The 19,226-nt window shown below is 46.4% G+C and overlaps 1 protein-coding gene across 3 annotated transcripts; it reads left to right on the top strand.

Annotated features, from left to right (window-relative positions):
- Positions 1–10,609: 10,609 nt before the first annotated feature.
- Glyctk (glycerate kinase) lies at positions 10,610–17,972 on the top strand. Of its 3 annotated transcripts, none has more exons than XM_034484622.2 (5): positions 10,610–10,625; positions 12,809–13,221; positions 13,394–13,545; positions 14,121–14,296; positions 14,582–17,972. In XM_034484622.2, exons 2-5 carry the CDS (start codon positions 12,848–12,850, stop codon positions 15,446–15,448), a joined length of 1,569 nt encoding a protein of 522 aa, XP_034340513.1. In that variant the 5' UTR covers positions 10,610–10,625; positions 12,809–12,847; the 3' UTR covers positions 15,449–17,972. The 3 variants fall into 3 exon arrangements, with proteins under 3 accessions (XP_034340513.1, XP_076773951.1, XP_076773952.1); XM_076917836.1 differs by lacking the exon at positions 10,610–10,625 and adding an exon at positions 12,524–12,674; XM_076917837.1 differs by lacking the exons at positions 10,610–10,625; positions 14,121–14,296 and adding an exon at positions 12,524–12,674 and having other exon boundaries at positions 14,582–14,889.
- The last annotated feature ends 1,254 nt before the right edge of the window (positions 17,973–19,226 follow it).

Genomic DNA, 19,226 nt, shown 5'->3' with positions numbered 1-19,226 from the left:
GCCTCTTTTAAAAACGTGTGTGTGGCCGGGCGGTGGTGGCACACGCCTTTAATCCTAGCACTTGGGAAGCAGAGGCAGGTGGATTTCTGAGTTCGAGGTCAGCCTGGTCTACAGAGTGAGTTCCAGGACAGCCAGCGATATACAGAGAAACCCTGTCTCGAAAAACAAAAACAAACCAAAAAAAGTGTGTGTGTGTGTGTGTGTGAGTGAGTGCTTTTACCTTCTAAGCCTTCTAAATTGGCCTTACTTTAGACTTTTAATGGCCATTTGTTTTAACTTCTAACATTTTCCTAATAACTGTTTTGAATGGTATCATTCAGTTTAGCTTCAGCAACCCTAAAGCCAAGACGGATGTAACATCACACCTGAAATCTATAATTTCCCCACTTTGCAGCTTTGCTGTGTGGCCCATCTTTTTGATATTTTCACAAATTGGCCAACATATTGATTTTTTTTGGGGGGAGGGGTTGTTCTGTGATTAAAAATTTGTGTGTCATTAAGGATAAACTGACTCCTAATTCCTGGGCAAAGATGTTCTTTTATATCAACAGTTGGGAAGCAAATACACCCAGGAGATGCCACTGTGTGTTTGTGTGTCTGTTTTAACAGAAAAATGACTGTAGCAATAGCCTTAATTTACCAAATATTCTCAACCAAGAGATATCCTTGAAAGGTATTTTTCAAAATTATATCCTGTACCTTCTTTAGAATTTTAATGTTAAGACCAAAGCTTCCTCCTATGATTTAGCATCTTGTTTTTAAGATGGAAAAAAAGTTATTGTTTCATATTGTAAGAGGGTCACTTGGATTCACTTGCTGGTTTGGCTCCCTGCTCTGCTATAGTGGGCTTGCCTGGCTTTCAGTTCAGTAGTATCACTGCCTTAAAGGATAGACTTTGAAAGTGACCCAAAATGGTTAGCTAGCTCCAGGGCAGTGATGTGTTTATAAAGAAAATATGTTCTATGGGGGTGTGTGGTAAGGTATGGGGGGAAGGGAATGTCTCAGTCGGCCCATGCTGAGGCATCTCTTTCCCCTAAGGGACCAGCCACAGGACCGTATAGTATAGAATAGTTTATTTAGGGTATGATTAGGGGAGTTAAGAGGGTAGTAGAGGCAAAGAGAGGGAGGGGGGAGAGGTAGGTAAGTAGAGGCCGGCCATGACCACGTGGAGAGAGAGGGGGAAGGGAAGGGGTGAAGGGACAGGGGGAGCAAGAAGGCAAGAGAGCAGGAGATCAAGAATGCAAGAGAGAGAGGAGGAGGGCAAGCAGCCCCTTTTATAGTGGGCCAGGCCTACCTGGGTAACTGTGGGGAGGAGCATACCTGGCTATAGCGGTATGTAACTGTGGGGGTGGAGTTTAGACAGATTGCTAACAGAGAGGGAAAGCTAGACTTTTTTGTTTTGTTTTGTTTTGTTTTTTGAGACAGGGTTTCTCTGTGTAGCCCTGGCTGTCCTGGAGCTCACTCTGTAGACCAGGCTGGCCTCGAACTCAGAAATATGCCTGCCTCTGCCTCCCAAGTGCTGGGATTAAAGGCGTGCGCCACCACTGCCCAGCGGGAAAGTGGACTGCATCACTTTAAAAAAAAAAAAGCTCTAGGTTCTGTATGTATGGTGGCTCATGAAGACCCCCATACTCGGGAGACCCTTCCTCAAGCCTCCGGAAATCGAGACCACCCAAAGATCACAAGAAACCATACCTGGATGCAATCAGCAGAGGTTTATTAGGGGAGGAGCCGTCGGTCAAAACGACAAGCTCTTTAGCTCCAAGAGCAGGGTTTTGGCCTCGTGTAGTGGGTTAAAGGGTCTTTTATAGCATGGGGGGGGGTGAGGAAGGCATTTTCGCGCGCTTACACATGAATGGTTGCATTTTTGCGCGCTTACACATGATTGGTTGTTTTACAAATTTTGAACATAGCACTGGGAAGACCAAGGGAGGGGTAACCAAGAACAGTGGAACATTTCAGAGAATCTAGCCCAAATGATCTAGAGTCATGTGAGATCACTCTGCACACTCATTCTTCTCAAAAATGTGGTTTTTACCATGTTATTGTGTCCTATCCTGCCATTTACCAACTATTTCAGATGAACTATCTTCCGGCTATAGACCCACCTAGGTGGCAGCATCTTTATCTGTAGTCAGGAATGCCTTCCTGCCTTGGGTAAGGCTTGGGGAATGTAATCCAGCAAGTGTCCTTCACCTGGAATGTGAAGGCCTGAAATCTTATTTTCAGTTCCGAGTTCTGTAAGGCGAAAAATCTACACATATTTTATAAAATGGCCTTTATAATTTTTCACTCTACAGCTCACACCTCTCATCCTAGTACTGATCTACATTAGTGAGGTGAAGCCAGCCAGAGCTATATAGTGGGGTTTGTTTTGTTCTTAAAGATGAAACAAACAGGGGCTGGAGAGATGGCTCGGCAGTTTAAGGGCACTGACTGCTCTTAGCAGAGGTCCTGAGTTCAATTTCCAGAAACCACATGGTGGTTCACAACCATCTGTAATGGGATCTAATGCCCTCTTCTGGTGTGTCTGAAGATATCAACAGTGTACTCATAAAATAAACAAATATACATAAATAAAACAAACAGTTTACATAAAATAAATCTTTTTTAAAAAAAAAAAAACAAAGATGAAACAAAAATTAGCACTGGGTATGGTTGTATACACACAGAATCCCAGCACTCAGGAACTAGACAGGATTATGTACGATCCATAATAAACTACTTAAAATAAAAAATTTAAAAGGCGAACAAAGCAGAAAAGGGGCTAGGCACATGGCTGTTGTCTAGGCTCAGCCTTCAGAGACACGTGCCACCTCTCCAGTTTTTTCCTTACAAATTCTAATTGAGGTACACTCTGAGCTAAAGATCCCAGCAGGACTTCCTTAGAGCCTTGGGGTAATTAGAGTCAGGTGGCTTTGGGCACGTGTGTGTGTGTGTGTGTGTGTGTGTGCGCGCGCGCGCGTGTGTGCGCGCGTGCGTGTGTGAAAGAGTGAGTACTCCAGAAGAAAGGTGGGTTGTTAGAACACAATTGAGTCCAGTGGTGATTTTGTATAGGAATTTTGATGGTGATTTTGTATAAACTGCTTCAGATATAATAGATCGTTCACATAGAACTGTGGCATACCTCATGAGTTTATTGATTTGCTAAGTAAATGGTTCATCTCATTCCCTCAAAGGGACCCCTTGAGGAAATAAATGTTCTATGGGAGATGTAGAAGAGATAACATTTTATATCAATCTGAGATTATAAAATCATAATCTCTTTGGTAGCAACCTCACTGATGTTTTTTGTTGGGTTTCAGATCCAGGACAAGTGGCTTGGGTGCCTATTTAACATATGAAAGTGGACCTGGCCTCTATGTTCTCCCAGCATCCCTCAGTCCCCTATCTGTTGCAAGGTGTGGCTGGCATACCCTTAGCGCTTTGCATTGAATTTTCTAGCCCCAGGGCTTTAGAAGAGAAGAGAAGACCTATTAGTTTCTCTCTCTCTCTCTCTCTCTCTCTCTCTCTCTCTCTCTCTCTCTCTCTCTCTCTGGATCTAAGACCAATGAAATGGATCAGGGGTGAAAGTGCTTGCTACCAGGATGGACTTGACACCGAGTCATCATACAGCCAGCCCATTGGTGGTGGGAGAGAGCAGACTTACACTGTTAGTATTCTGTCTAAACTCCACCTCCACAGTTATCTGGCAACAGCCAGGTAGGCCTGGTCCACTATAAAAGGGGCTGCTTGCCCCCTCCTCCCCCCTCCTCTCTCTCTCTCTCTCTCTCTCTCTCTCTCTCTCTCTCTCTCTCTCTCTTTGTAAGATTTTTCGAGACAGGGTTTCTCTGTGTAGCCCTGGCTGTCCTGGAACTCATTCTGTAGACCAGGCTGTCCTGGAACTCAGAAATCCGCCTGCCTCTGCCTCCCAAGTGCTGGGATTAAAGGTGTGCGCCCCCACTGCCCGGCTCTCCTCTCTCTCTTAATCTCTCTTACTCTCTTACCCTCTTAATCTCTTACCTCTCTGTCTCCTCCCCCTTCTTCCTCTCTCTCCACGTGTCCACGTGGTCATGGCCAGCCTCTGCTCCTCTCTCTCTCTCTCTCTCTCTCTCTCTCTCTCTCTCTCTCTCTCTCTCTCTGTCTGCCTCTACTACCCTCCTGGCTCCCCTCCCCATGCCCTCAATAAACTGTATTTTATACTATACCAGTGTGTGACTGGTCCCTCACGGGAAGAGATTCCTCTACATGGGCCCACTGAGACATCCCCTTCCCATACCTCTCCACACACACACAGAACACATTCTCTTTATCTCTTTATCTTTTTATAAACACTTCACACATACGTAAGTGAAGAAATATAAAACAAAAGCTTCTCTTCCTTCCTTCCTCTCTTCCTGTGAATTGACCTCAGGGTCTGATGGATGCTGAGCAGGCTTCCCCATGTCTTTTAGGCTGATTTTTAAAGAGAGGAAGCCTGGGTTTCGGAGTGGTTAAGTAACTTCTCAAGGTCTTGAAGACAACAGACACCCAAGACTGGATTCACACAGTGCTCTGCAACTCCAACTTTGGCCTTGTTCCCAAGGCAAAGGGCAAATAACCATTCATATTTAACAAAGTCCATTGTTGGCAAACAATGCTCTCTTGTTCTGGGGCAAAGATGTGGACTGACCTGGGGCAGGAGGAACTGCCTAGTCTCCGAAACTCTAATCTTTACTCCCACAAAATTGTCCTCAAAGTCTTAAAAAAGAAAAAAACTTTCTGATAATTTAACCTACATTAAATCACATGGATTCCAAATTTGCAGATGGACTCAGCCTGTGATAGGTAGATTTGACTGAGTATGTAAGGACTTTCTTGTCTTGTGGTTGCCTCCTAAACAGTTCAGTGTGACAATTGTACAGCATGTATATTGTATTAAGAATTACAAAGGAGACAATTTCAAGTATACAGAAAGATGTGTGTGGTTTATGTACAAATACTAGTTTAGGGCTGGGTGTGGTACCCAGGCCTTTAACCCTGGGGAGGCAGTGGCAGGTGGGATCTTTGAGTTCCAGGACAGTCAGAGCTACACAGTTAGACCTTGTCTCAAAAACAAAGCAAACACACAAAAATATTATTTTGAGTGACTTTAGCATCCATGGCTTTTGGTATCCATGGGAATTATGGAATCCTTTATTGCTGGAACTCATCTCTCTATGCATAACTTTTTTTTTCTGCTTTCTTTATACAAAGTCTCTCCATGTAGTTCTGGCTAGCCTGGAAGTCACTATGTGGACACCAGGCTAATCCCAATCGACACCATGTCCATTGGTGGAGAATATTGACAGATATTAAGAGACAACTATGAAGGCCAGGTGGTTCCATGGTATAATTCTTACCCCTTAAGGGACAACTGGGCTCTGGCAATTCCTTCTCAGTTCTACAGTAGAGCTGCTTCCTTGAGTTTGTACCTTCCACTCCACCTTGCTATCCTCCAGCGCTGCCAAGCCACTTCCTTCCATGGATCAGCTGCACTGTTGTACACCCCGCTACCCCCACCCCGACACTAGAGAGGACCTCAAGATAGACCCAGCACTTGAGAGCCAAGGGTGTTGGCAGAGGAAGACTGGCCGCAAGCTTGAGGCCTCAGAACTTTAAAATTAATTAAATGGTATTGATCCCTTCCTTGTAGCTGTTCCATTCACAGGTTAAAGGAAGGTTTATAATTAAGTGGTAGTTGTCAAGAAAATACCAAGCAGACTAGTTGGGGTTAAATCAGGTACATGGATCTTCAAGTATGCCTCTCATCAGTGCTTTCCTTTCCTTTTATTTTTTCAAAAGAATTTCGTGTGACCTCAAATTTGCTATGTAGTGAGGATGGTCATGAACTTCTGATCCTGCCTCACCTCCTGAGAGCTAGGATTAGAGGCATGCACCACTATGCCCAGCTTCGTGTGGTGCTGGGGTTTGAACCCTAGGCGTCCATATGCTAAGAATTGCTCTACTACAAAACGGTATTCTGAACTCAAGAAAGGTTTTATTTGGAACAACTCGACAGGTTGGAAAATAGGAGGCTAATACCCAGGCTGTGCTGCAACTAAGAGGTTTAGATTTTTTTCTTCCTTCCTTCTGTAGAGTGAAAAATTATATATATATGCTTTTTCTTTACCCTAGACCTGAGCAAAAGAATGTAAGTTCCGGAAAGCGGGACTGAATGTAAGATTTTCACTGCCACAGGACACATTCCAGGTGGAGGACATTATCCCTGAATCAGAGGACATTTACTGGATTACATTCCTCAAGCCTCAGGGAATAGACCCCACCTGTGGGTGGAAAAGCCCAAAGCAGGAAGACACATTCCTGACCACAGAGAAAGATGCAAGCCATCTAGGTGGGGCTATAGCTGGAAGAAGTGAAAAATGGATTACCTGAAATAGTTGGTAATGATCGTTTAGAGTAGGTTCTTCTGAAATGTTCCACTGTTCTGGGTTACCCCCCCCCCAGTCTTTCCAGTGTTACAACCTGTTGGTGTTCAAACTTTGTAAAGCAACCAATCATGTGTAACCGCACAAAAATTCCTTCCTTTCCCTATAAAAGAAGCCCCTCAGCTTGCTGGCCTTTTGTCAAAATTCTGTTCCTGCGTGGACAAGCAGTTTTGACCTTGGTTAGCCAACTCCCCAGTAAACCTCTGCTGATTGCATCCAGGTATGGTTTCTTGTGGTTTTTGGGTGATCATGATTTCCTGAGACTTGAGAAAGGGTCTCCCGAGTTTGGGGGTCTTCACTTCCTTTTTTCCTTTTTTTTTTTAAATTTAAACATGCATTTATTATTTTGTTTGTTTTCAGATAAAAATTCACCAAGTATTAGCCCTGACTGGCCTGGGGCTTTCTATGTTGAAAAGCTAGCCTCAAACTTAGTATGACCCCCTGTGTCTGTTTCCTAGGATTACAGGTATGTATGTCCAGTCTTAGCTATGTGAGATCTTTTGTATGGGACCCAAAGTCAAGGTATCAAGAGTAAATGCAGGACAAAAGAGATGTTTGAAGCTGCTTTAGGAGGGTCAGCTTATGGAGCTGATGACAGTCTGAGTGCTTTCGATTAATAAATTAACTTTATTAATTAATGTAATAAATCAGTTTGGGGCTGATGGGTTGGCTCGGTTGATTAAGATGCTGGCTGCACAGCTCTGGTAGCCTGAGTTTGGTCCCTGGAGGCCATGTGAGTGTCTATGGAGAGAGGTGACTCCACAAAGTTGTCTTCTGGCCTCCACATCCACACTTGTATCTGTACATATACATCACACACAATAATAAAAAAGCTTTAAAAATCAGTTGTATTTTCATTGTCAATTTAAAGATAGCTCTTTGCAAAGGTTTTCTTAGGAGTCATCACTGCAAAACGCAGTGCTTGCTTCAAAGGGACAAAGAGTTTGTTCTGAGGTAATTATGATGGTGACCAGAGGCTATGGATTCAAGTTGTTCCACAGGCACTTTCCACCATGGAGGCAGTTGTACGATAATGTTATAGTCACAGAAGAAAGTGTAAATCAAGTTTAGGATCCTTCAAAACAGGTATGATCCTTACCAAAGCAGGAAAGCCTCTGCTGTAGGTCTCAGATGCTGTCTGATGGCATCCTTCGATTTTGGATTGGTAGACGCTAATGACCTATTAAATTATCAAGTTACTGTACTCCAGGGGATTTACCTCGTAGTCAAAGTGATGCTAGGTCCCATAGAGAGGCAGGTGATGAATGTCTGGTAAGGGAACCAAACAGTTTGGCATGGTAGCTCACAAAAGAGGCTGAGGCAGAAGGATTGCTAACAAAACAAAACACTCACTAAACCATGGGCTGGGAAAGGGCTCAGCAGTTAAGGACATGTGCTGCTCTTCCAGAGGACTCTTGTTCAGTTTCAATCTCCCATGTGAGTCATCTCACAACTGACTGTGACTTCACTTTCAGGGGACCTGACACCTCAGGCCTTCTTTGATACCTACACTCATGTGTCTATACCCTTGCAGAGGCACACACATACAAATAACTAAAAATAAAATAAATATTAAGAAACACCAGACCCAAGCAACAACAAAAACTCAAGGGAACTAAAATTTGCCCAAGATACCACCTCTAGGTGTGTAGCATCCCAATTCTCCAGAATCACAGAATTCCAGTCAGTAATTATCCTCCAGAATCTTCCCATCATTTAGGTATGGCTTTGATCCACTGACAGCTGCTATTGTTAGAAATTTTGTGTAGCTCTAAAATTCCCGTTGAAACCCAATCTTCAAAGAATGTTAAGAAGCAGGGTCTTAATCAGGTGTGGAGATGCAAACCTTTGATCCCAGTGGTCCAGAGACAGGTAGGCAGATCTTTGTGAGTTTGTTCTTTACAATGAGTTCAGGGACAACCAGGGCTACACAGTGAGACCTTATCTCAAAACAAAACAAAACAAAACAACAAAAAAGTGGGGATCTGGGAGATGCCTAGGTCCTGAGGGTATGTCCATCGCAATGAGATTAAGGCCTCTTCTAAGAGACCCATGCACCCTCTACCGTGTGAAGTCATTGTTTATCTCCTCTGGAGGATACAGTGATATCATTTTAAAAACATAAATAAAACCATGGCCAGACACCAGACCTGCAGATAACTTGCTTAGTTTCTTTTTTTAGATTTATGTATTTATTATATATATATATAAGTACACATGTCACTCTCTTCAGACACACCAGAAGAGGGCATCGGATCCCATTACAGATGGTTGTGAGCCACTGTGTGGTTGCTGGAAATTGAACTAAGGACTTCTGGAAGAGCAGTCAGTGCTCTTAACTGCTGAGTGATCTCTCCAGCCCAACTTGCTTATTTTGTATGTGTATGTATGTGTATTTGTGTGCATGTGTACCTGAAGGCCATATATATGAGTGTTTTGCCTTCATGTATGTGAGTGTACAGTACCTGGTGCCCTAAGAGGCAGGAGAGGACACTGGCTCACTTAGAATTTGGAGTTAGAGACAGTTGTAAGCTGCCATGTGAGTGTTGAGAACAGAACCCACATCCTTTGGAAAAATAGTAAGTGCTCTAAACTGCTGAGCTACCATTTCAGTATGCCCACTTCTTTGGAGACAAGGTCTTATGTATCCTAGACTGACCTTAAACTACATAGATAAGGATGACTTTGAGATCCTGATTTTTCTAAATGTTGATATTATAGGCATGTACCATACAGCCTAGTTTGTGTGATGTTGGGGATCAGACCAGAGCCTTGTGCATGCTAAGCAGGTGCTCGGCCAGCTGAGCTACATTCCCAGCCCTGTTTCCATTAAGGAAAAAAAAAAAAAGATTTCCTTATGTGTATAAATGTTTTGCCTCAGGTACATATGTGTACAACATGAATGCCTGGTGCCTGAGGTCAGAAGAGGGCATGAGTTTCTCTAGGCCTTGAGTTCTGGATAGTTGTAAACCCCCTGGGTGCTAGGAACAGAGCAACAAATGCTCTTAACCACTGAAATATCTCTCCAGCTCCCTGTATCCATTTTTTTTTAAATACTCCACTGCCATTCTTAAACTAGTCACAAGATGCATTTAACAGCAAGACAATTAAACTCACTGTATGATACTGAGTTGATCTAATTCTTATTTGTATTTCTATTGCCCTCCATACAAACAGAAACCCGATTTTCCTTTTTCCCCTGTCCTTCTTTCTTCTTTTTTCAAAAAAGAATTTTGAGACAGGATCCCACTGGACTGCCAAGACGAACAGGGAACAGCAATGTCTTCAGCTGCAAGATGGAAGGGATTTCACAAAAGGAAAAGAGGTGAGGCTGAGCGGAAGAAGCATCACATAGTAAAGACATTTAGACAGGTTGTGTGGTGGGGTGTAGGGGGTCGTGATTAAGCTTCTCAATTACACAGTAGTACACACCTGCAACTTTAGTACTTTGGAGGCTGAGGCAGTAGGGTCATACACTTGAAATCAGCCTAGGCTACAAAGTGTGTGTGTGTGTGTGTGTGTGTGTGTGTGTGTGTGTGTGTGTGGTGGGAGTCAAGGTAAAAACCAAACCAAAAACTTTTAAAGGAAACATGTTTGAAAGAATCCTTTCCATCAGTTTAAAAAAAAAAAAAAAAGTGCACTCGTGTTTTTGGAGTCCAGCCAATAGTTGAGTTTTCAATGTGGGAAGGCAGGATAGGGAGGAAGAAGGCTTAGGGTCATTTTGTTTACAGGCAGTTTACTCTTATGTGTTCAAAGCTCACCAAACAGAAATCGTTTGCTGATTTAGCTGTATGTGGTGGCTAATGGAGAAAAGTGGTAAACATCAATGAATTGTCATGGATGACTTTAAATCTCTCTCTAGAGAGGTGTGTTGTAGCTCTCGACGATGGTTCAGCCCTGTGTCTGGCACCTAACAGGAATTCAGCGTGTGTTTAACGATTGACTAGATCTAACTGGATGAAGAGGGAAGGCTCATTACAAATCACTGAGAATCCACTGCAGGAACACAGAAACCGGAGGCCTCCATTCGCCTCTTTTCAGGCTTTCTGGCGGTCAGTGAAGCATGAAAGTTCTACACCACGTTCTCGGTCTCTAGGGAGACCTCAGACCAGCCACTTCCGGATTAATCCCCACCCACAGAGAGTACTTCCGGTCTCCAGCGCTATAAGCTACGGGAAGGTAAGTTTGCGTCTCAAGCACATAGATGGTCCTTGGAAGTCGTTCCTGGCTCGGACAGAGACAGATCCAGGCGACAGCAGCACCTTAATTTTGCGACATCTTGCACTGCGCGGCAACATTTCCCTCGAGAATGTTACAGGGCCAACCCCGGTGACGTCACTTCCGGTCACCTGGCGGTTGGCCAATTCCGGACGTGATGTTAGCTCCCCTTGGTTCCGGGAGGAGTCGAGGCTGGTCTTTGCATTTCTTCACTTAACAACCCTGGTGTGCTGGAGCTGGGAAGGTGTAGTGTCTTAAGTAGAGTTGGGAATTTGGCAACTGAAAATGCAAGTAGTCCAATTAAATTTAGGCCCACCACAACGTAATTTTTAGTTATAAATAACCCAAGATATACTGGTCATAGTTATAATAAAAAATTACTTATCCGAAATTCAAATTTCACCAAATGACCTGTGCTTCATCTGGCAATTTTGGACTTTAACTTTTTTTTTTTTCACCCTGAATTCTAATAGGACCTTCTTGGCTTTTGCCCCTCTGTGAACTAGATACAAAGCTCGCCTAGGGCTGAGCGTTATGTTTTAGATGCTAAGATGTGTTTAGTACCAAGCCCTGGGGAATCCCATAGGTGAAAACTGAACATCAGGCGTCCCACGGCAGTGCCCTGTGTATTCCTTTTCACAAACAGTACTTTTTGGAAAAGCCAGCTGGGAGCTACAAGGCCGAATGGCTCAGGTCTGGAAGGTGCTACGTTATTTAGGAGAAGGATAAACTGTTACCTGGAGTTTTCTCTGTCACGTTGCACAGGGATTCAGAAAGCCTGAGGTGTCCGGAAAATAAGAGCATCAGTGTTCCAACACTATGGAGAATTGGATGACTTTATGTGTGTTAGGGGCGGTCTTTCCCACAGAACTACACTTTGAAGTTCCCTGAGAGTTAGGCACCTCACCTCTTATCTTGCAAAAGAGCTCAGTTTGAGAGAAGATATACTACACACTTTAAAAAAAAAAAACAAAACTAGAATCCCAATCCCTAGACTCCTCCCTCTTCCATCGAGGCTTATAGAGACAGTTGTCTTTCGACTTTTTTAAGGGCTAGAGTGCATTCATGTTACATTCTTGTTACCCTGGGTTCACTCGTCAGTACCGTTGTGTCCCCAGTTTTAGATACCTTTTTACAGATGAGTCCTTTGTTCCTATATTTACCCTGTAGCTTCCTGACCTTTACCCCAAGACCTTTCTGTTTTTCATTCTGCCCAGTGGGAAAAATGATTATTTGGGCATCGTTACTGGAACCTGGCCTTTGCCTGCCCAAGCGCTGGCCTGTTTTTGCTGTGAGTGGTGTAACACAGGACTTGTTTTGCTATCACGGAGCCAGAAAGGGGTGTTCTGGCAAGGTTGATCATGACCAGCTGTGTGGGTACAAGGGTGTCTTTTCTTGTCCTGTAGATTGAGCCCCATAGCACATGTCCTTTTGCATATAACCTGGGGACTTGCCAAAGGTCTCACCTTGAGTCAGATTTTGTAGTTACTCTCGATTTGTGCCTGGACCACTTGCTGAACTAGCCTGAGTAGTGGGCTTCCTTAGGTTGTGTGCACTGATAAATCTGCAGCCTTTCCACACGGATGACCCAGCATTGCCAGACTAGTCCTATGAGGTAACAAAATAGAGCAGGCTAGAGGTCAATGGAATTGGGCCAGTTGTCTAGACAACCAACTTTTATTTTTTAGCATTTATTTATTTATTTATTTATTTATTTATTGGCAGTAGGAGTAGTGAAGTGGGAAGGCATAAATGCCAGAAAGGGGCACTGCCGTGGTGTGAGTGCTTTGGAAGTACAGGATGTGGACAAAGAATGGTACAGGAGCCCGCTAGTAGGAATGGCTTCCTTCGTGAATGATTAACTCCCAGGCAAAGGAGGTGACCTAGGAGGGAGGTTCATTTAACAGGAACTTTGGACTTGGGGCAGAGTGTCCAGAAGACTGGTGTGTAGCCTACAGAAGCAGAGGACGTGGCTGGGCATCAGGGCTGGACTTTCAGGACTGGTCTAAGGTCAGGCTTGCTGCAGGCTTCATGAATTCTTCAGGTTTCACTTCAGGTTATGGAGTCTGTCAGTCCTGAGCCCTCAGAGGGGTGGCCATGATGGTGGGGTTCTGTCCATGGCCTCACTCCTCCTTCCTCTCTAGGCAACCATGGATACAAGGCTGTGCTGAGAAAAGCGGGGCATGGCTGCGGCCCTCCAGGTCTTGCCCCGTCTCCGAGCCCTGTCACATCCATTCCTCTGGGGACCCCCAGTGGCCCGGATGACCAGTGGTATGGCCTTGGGAGAACAGGCACGGCAGCTGTTTGACAGTGCGGTGGGTGCTGTGCAGCCGGGTCCCATGCTGCAGAGGACACTGTCCTTGGATCCTAGTGGCAGACAGCTGAAGGTGCGGGACCGGACCTTTCAGCTACGGGAAAACCTCTACCTGGTGGGCTTTGGCAAGGCTGTACTGGGCATGGCAGCTGCAGCTGAGGAGCTACTGGGCCAGCATCTTGTACAGGGTGTTATCAGCGTACCCAAGGGGATCCGAGCTGCTATGGAGCATGCTGGAAAGCAGTAAGAATCGATGGGGGCAGGGGATGCCCTCTACTGTTCTTTGGAAAAAAAAAAAACCTCCCTTCCTCTTTGACCTCTTTTGTCTTCTGGGTCTGGCCTGGTACAGCTGAGAAGTCCTGTGGGAGGAGAGGAGCTCACCCCATCTCTTCTCCCTTGCTTGGTCCCTCCTCAGAGAGATGCTGCTGAAGCCACACAGCTGCATCCAGGTGTTTGAGGGTGCTGAGGACAACTTACCAGATCGGGATGCTCTACGGGCTGCTCTGGCCATCCAGCAGCTGGCAGAGGGGCTCACTGCTGACGACCTGATGCTTGTGCTCATCTCAGGTAAAGGTTCCAGATCAGCTGGGAACAGCTGACGGGGATGCCCCAAAAGCAGATGGTCACAGGGTGAAGTCAGGACCAAGGGAGACAGTGAGAAACCTGGAGGGCACCTTGTGGGTGCTGTCAGGTCAGTCATCTATCCTCAGCTGTAAGTTCACTCTCCTGAACATTCTGTAATGGTGAAGGCAGAGACGGGTGCCTAACACTGACATATATCAGAACTTTTGGAAAACATTGCTGTCTGCAACAGTGTCACTCAGGAAGCTGTGTTTCCAGCCCCCACGGAACTCTCTCCTTGCTAATCTGCTGTTTTTTCTTGCTCTTTATTAGTTAATTTTTTTTTTTTTTTAAATATTTTTGTGGTATCGGGGATTGAGTTCAGGGCTTCACACAGACTAGGCAAGCACTTTGCTGGTAAGCTCCTTCTGGGATCTGGTGTACCCCTAGTAGGGGACAGCTTCACCTGTGTCCACAAGGGGGCACTGTAATCCTACCTTCTTAGACCACTTCCCTTGTGGCCTGTATGGTTCTCTGGGTCCGGTAGTCTCCTCTTCCCGACACTCTCACTGACTCTGCAGGTGGGGGCTCAGCCCTGCTGCCTGCTCCTATCCCACCTGTCACACTGGAGGAGAAACAGATGCTCACCAAGCTGCTGGCAGCCCGAGGAGCCACAATTCAGGAGCTGAACACTATCCGCAAGGCCCTGTCCCAGCTGAAGGGTGGAGGGCTGGCTCAGGCCGCCTATCCTGCTCAGGTGCCCTAATCACTTCTTCAGTCAGCCATGGGTTCCCGACAGGGAGATGAGAGCTTAGGCCAGCATTTGAGTTGGCAGGGGCCTGGGTCTGGAAAGTCCTGGGAGGAAACCTAAAGAGGGTAAGCAGGAGGCTTCCTGGTTAGCCTGCCCACCTGAAAGTGGCAGAAGTGGGCAGATGTGGGCAAGGAAGCATACCAGGTGCTGTATACCCAGGGCCAGTTTGTCCTTAAGGGCCCTGGAACATAGAGGAGGAAGACTGAACCTTATTTTGTGACCTTTGTCTAGGTGATAAGCCTCATCTTGTCAGATGTGATTGGGGACCCTTTGGAGGTGATTGCCAGTGGCCCTACTGTGGCCAGTGCCCACAGTGTGCAAGACTGCCTGCATATTCTGAATCACTATGGTCTTCGTGCTGTTCTGCCACGCTCTGTGAAGACAGTGCTCTCTCGAGCTGACTCTGACCCCCATGGACCACATACCTGTGGTCATGTTCTCAATGTGATCATCGGCTCTAATTCTCTGGCACTGGCTGAGGCTCAGAGGCAAGCTGAGGTACTGGGCTACCATGCCATGGTGTTGAGCACAGCCATGCAGGGTGATGTAAAAAGTGTGGCTCAGTTCTATGGACTGCTAGCCCAGGTGGCTGCAGCCTACCTCACTTCATCCTTGGCTGAGCGTCCCTTGGAGAAGGAGGCAAAACTCTATCAGCTGGCAGCCGAGCTTCAGCTCCCGGACCTGCAGCTGGAGGAGGCTCTGGAAGCTGTGGCAAAGGCTAAAGGTCCAGTCTGCCTCCTGGCTGGTGGTGAGCCCACGGTGCAGCTGCAGGGATCTGGCAAGGGCGGTCGGAACCAAGAACTGGCCCTGTATGTGGGAATGGAGCTGGGAAAGCAGCCACTGGGGCCTATTGATGTGCTGTTTTTGAGTGGAGGCACTGATGGGCAGGATGGGCCTACAAAGGTGGCCGGGGCCTGGGTCACATCTGATCTTGTCAGCCAGGCTTCTGCTGAAAGCCTGGACATAGCCACCTTCCTCTCTGACAATAACTCGTACACTTTCTTTTGCCGCTTCCGGGGTGGAACACATTTGCTGCACACAGGGTTGACAGGGACCAATGTTATGGATGTCCACATCTTGATTTTTCATCCTCAGTGATGGCATAGCTCACAGTTTCAATGGCAGGGTGTCTTAGGAAGATCAAGGACTAATTCCCAGGCCCCATTGTGCCGTAGGACTCTCTCCTCTGTTGCTGCACTCACCTCCCACAGATCTACTCCATGTTTGTTCTCCCAACTAGATTAGAAGATGGGGCTACTTCCCACCCCTAGTTTGTGTCATGTCAGCAGATAGCTCTGAGGCCCAGAAGGAGCTTCTTGGCCAGTTCACAGTTCTCATTTTCTCCCTAGAAGCCTTTTTGCCCAGGTCCTCAGCCTGTTTCTTCCATGGAGCAATGCTTGGGAGACTGAAAATAAAAAGCATGTTGTAAGGGGGTCTCAGCTCATCTTCCCTCAGTGCCTTTTTCTGTAGCACAGATCTTTGTGGGGCTGCTGGGCAGGGGCACCTGGTGTGGTCCCAGCAATGGTGCCGGTACCTTGCCTAGTTTCTAACGCCCTTTTTGGCTGGGTGCACACTCAGGGTCTGCTGTTGGGAATCTGTGACAATTGAATCTGGCTCCTAGTAGCCTGAATGTGGGTGAACAAGACAGGCTTATAGTTGCTTACTTAACCCTGACTGCCTGTGGCAACCTGTTCATGGTTTTTCCTCTCCTGCTATAGCCTGACTGGGTGGAAATTATCTACTTGTCACCAAGGATCTTCCTTCTGTATTTGGACCACTCTTAAGCTTTCCCCCTTACCCTCTGATTATCAAGGGGTTTCTTCAGGCTGTGGGGCATTGAACTTGTTCTCTTATGTCCCCTTTTCTCAGGCTAAACAAGCCATGTCCCATTGCCACTCCTCTGGGTACCCAGTTGGAGCCCTGGTGTCAGCGTTTCAGTGTGTGTCTCAAGCACTAGAATGGTAGGTCAGAGCAGGGAAGAAGCTCAGCATCCCCTCACCCCATCCTATCATGGCTGGCACAGGGGAGTCACTTGGCTTGGCCTGCAGCCAATGGCCTGGTTCGCCTTGAGCCCTCTTGTTTCACATCAGAGCCCTCTGTTGGCTATCCTCACCGTGCGCCACGGCTCCAATCCCTATATGAGCGAACAATAGAATCACATAGGAATAAAAAGCCATAGAGAACAGTGAGGCCTGGGGCAGCCCCTGTGGGCCCTTCTTCCATCGTGAGAGTGCGAGGGGCTCTAGGTCAGAGCTTATATGTCCTAGGAAGGTCCTTCTTTCGCCTCTCTTGTCCATCAGACAGTCTAGCCAGCAGTTGGGCCATGGTTTGCAGGCCTGGCTCCTGTGTGTTCCTCAGACTGAGAAGGAGGTAAGCAAGGTAAGCTAGCTCTGAGGACCAGATAGGTTTAGGGAAACAGATAGGTTTAGGTGGTTTGTACCATTTTCTTTCCTTCTGTTCTTGTGTAGAGGGTCATAATCTCTGGGAATTTTGTCTTTACACTGGTGTTCTGGTATCCTCTAGCTGTGTCCCTGTGTCTTTGACCTTAGGAATGTATTCCCATTGGAAGTTGAGTTGCAGGCAAGAGCTTCAAGAAAAGAACTTTTCAGCCGCACTCTCAGTGTCCCTGTTTGGTGAACATGTGAGCAGTGGACACTGGTGTCAGAATGCATCTGTAGTGTACCCATAGGTGCTTTTCAGAGTATGGTGGCTCTTGGGGACTGCTGCCACTATTGCCTGCTGAGGGCTTTGTACATAGTAGAGTCTTGCTGGAGACTCCCCTTGTCTGCCGTGGTCCCTTTCCTGTACCTATGCTTTCAGAGTCTGGGGGCCAGGGTCTGAATTGGGCCCCATTAGAACAAACAGTTTGTGGGCTTAACCTACTGTATCTGCTCACATATATATTGGTCAGTCTAGATAATAAAGTATGCAAATTTATCTCAGTTATAGATCAATAGGACTTTTTTTTTCTCCATCAATAACAATTATGTAGCCAGGCCTGGTGTACAGGCTTATAATCCTAGGTACGCAAGAGGCTGGAGGACTGAGAGTTCATGGCTAGCCTGAGCTACAGAGTGAATTCAAAGCCAGCCTAGGCAATTAGGAGAGATCCCATTTCAAAAAGCGTTAAAAAGGGCTGGGCATGGGCTGGAGCGATGGCTCAGCAGTTAGGAGCACCGACTGCTCTTTCAGAGGTCCTGAGTTCAATTCCCAGCAACCACATGGTGGCTCACAACCATCTGTAATGGGATCTGATGCCCTCTTCTGGTGTGTCTGAAGACAGCTACAGTGTACTCATATACATACAATATATAAATAAATGAATAAAAGGGGGGTCGGGCAGTGGTGGCGCACGCCTTTAATCCCAGCACTTGGGAGGCAGAAGCAAGTGGATCTCTGAGAGTTTGAGGTCAACCTGGTCTACAGAGTGAGTTCCAGGACAGCCAGGGCTACACAGAGAAACCCTGTCTCAACAACAACAACACAGCATCTTCAATAACAACAACACAGCATCAACAACAAGAGGCTGGGAATGTAGTCAATGATACTTACTATTCTAGCGTGTGAAGCCCTGGGTTTAGTTCCAGTACTGAAAAATAAAATAAATGAACGAATGGCTCTATGCACAGGTGTTTTACTAATTATGCATTATTAAAGACTCTGCCCTCCTTTGGCTCTTAGCCATTTCTCCCGACTCAGGTTTTTGCTGCCCAAATCCTTACTTCATCTTCATATGCTGATACTTTCCATGGCTAGAGGGTGCCCAGCCCTCCTTCACGTTAAAGCCTCCCCATTCTCTGCTCTTGGTCTCTGCACTTGGCATGAGTTGTGGGTCTGGAGAGCCTTTTGGGGTCAGCTTAGCTAAACCCATTTGCACTCTAGCTGAGGAATTAGAGAAGATGGTTTATCAGGGACTGCAGAGCAAGTCAGTCACAGACCATGGATGAGAACCTGTTTTGGGTCCTTTTACATACATTCTCTGCTGTCCTTTGGGGCTCAGATACTGTGAGGGCCAGCCCAAGGCACAGCCAGAGTTAGGGGATGTACCTGTGCTTTCCTTGCCCTCAGTGGTTTGAGGATGGTGGTATGACCACACTTAGCCTCTCTAGGGATCTGTAAAGCAGATTGGTTGGTCTCTTTGTGGTCTGGAGGAGCAGTGTGTTGAGTGGTTTAATAGGAGACCCCATATGTGTGAATGGTGGGTGTCTACGTAAATGTGGTAGACCCTGAGTGTGCATGTGTAGAGGTATGTGTCCAGTGCAACTTCCAACCAGTCACCGTGTGGACCTCCACACTGCTCTGCGCCAGTCCAAGGTGTAGGCGGTTTGCTGTAGTTAGAATTTCAGAAATATTGTAGAACATGGTAGGCAAAGAGGCCTTAAAGGCTGGCAGAGGCAGGATGGCAAAGGGCCCCTCCCTCCCTCCCTCCCTCCCTCCCCTTTTCCCTCCCTCCAGTTCTCACCTTTGCAAGTTCCTTATGGTCTCAGCCCTGTAGCCTTTGCCTTCCTTTAAGCACTGGCAACTCTGTTCTACTTTTTTTTTTTTTTTTAGACAGGGTCACTATGTAGCCCTGGCTGGCTTTCAATTCAAAGAGGTCCATCTGCCTCTGTCTCCCACATGCTGGAACTAAAGGTGCCGCCACACCCAGTTCATTGGCAACTCTTTTGATGCCCACTTTGGAATCAAGATGAAAGCCCTGGTTCAAACATCTTTGGGGATAAATGAACCCCTCTGTCCCTGAGAATGTCGTCAGTGCCTTGAGGATATGGGAGGTAGAGAGACTGGACAGTTAGTGTATCCATTAGCGGGAATGGGGAGTCTGTGGTCATGTAAAATCTCCCTAGAGTGGCACTTAAGTGGCCTGGAAGGCACATTA

Source organism: Arvicanthis niloticus, chromosome 21, assembly GCF_011762505.2.
Source record: "Arvicanthis niloticus isolate mArvNil1 chromosome 21, mArvNil1.pat.X, whole genome shotgun sequence".
Lineage (NCBI taxonomy): Eukaryota > Metazoa > Chordata > Mammalia > Rodentia > Muridae > Arvicanthis > Arvicanthis niloticus.
Note: the sequence above shows the minus strand (reverse complement) of the source record. Positions and strands in the feature narration are given on the sequence as shown.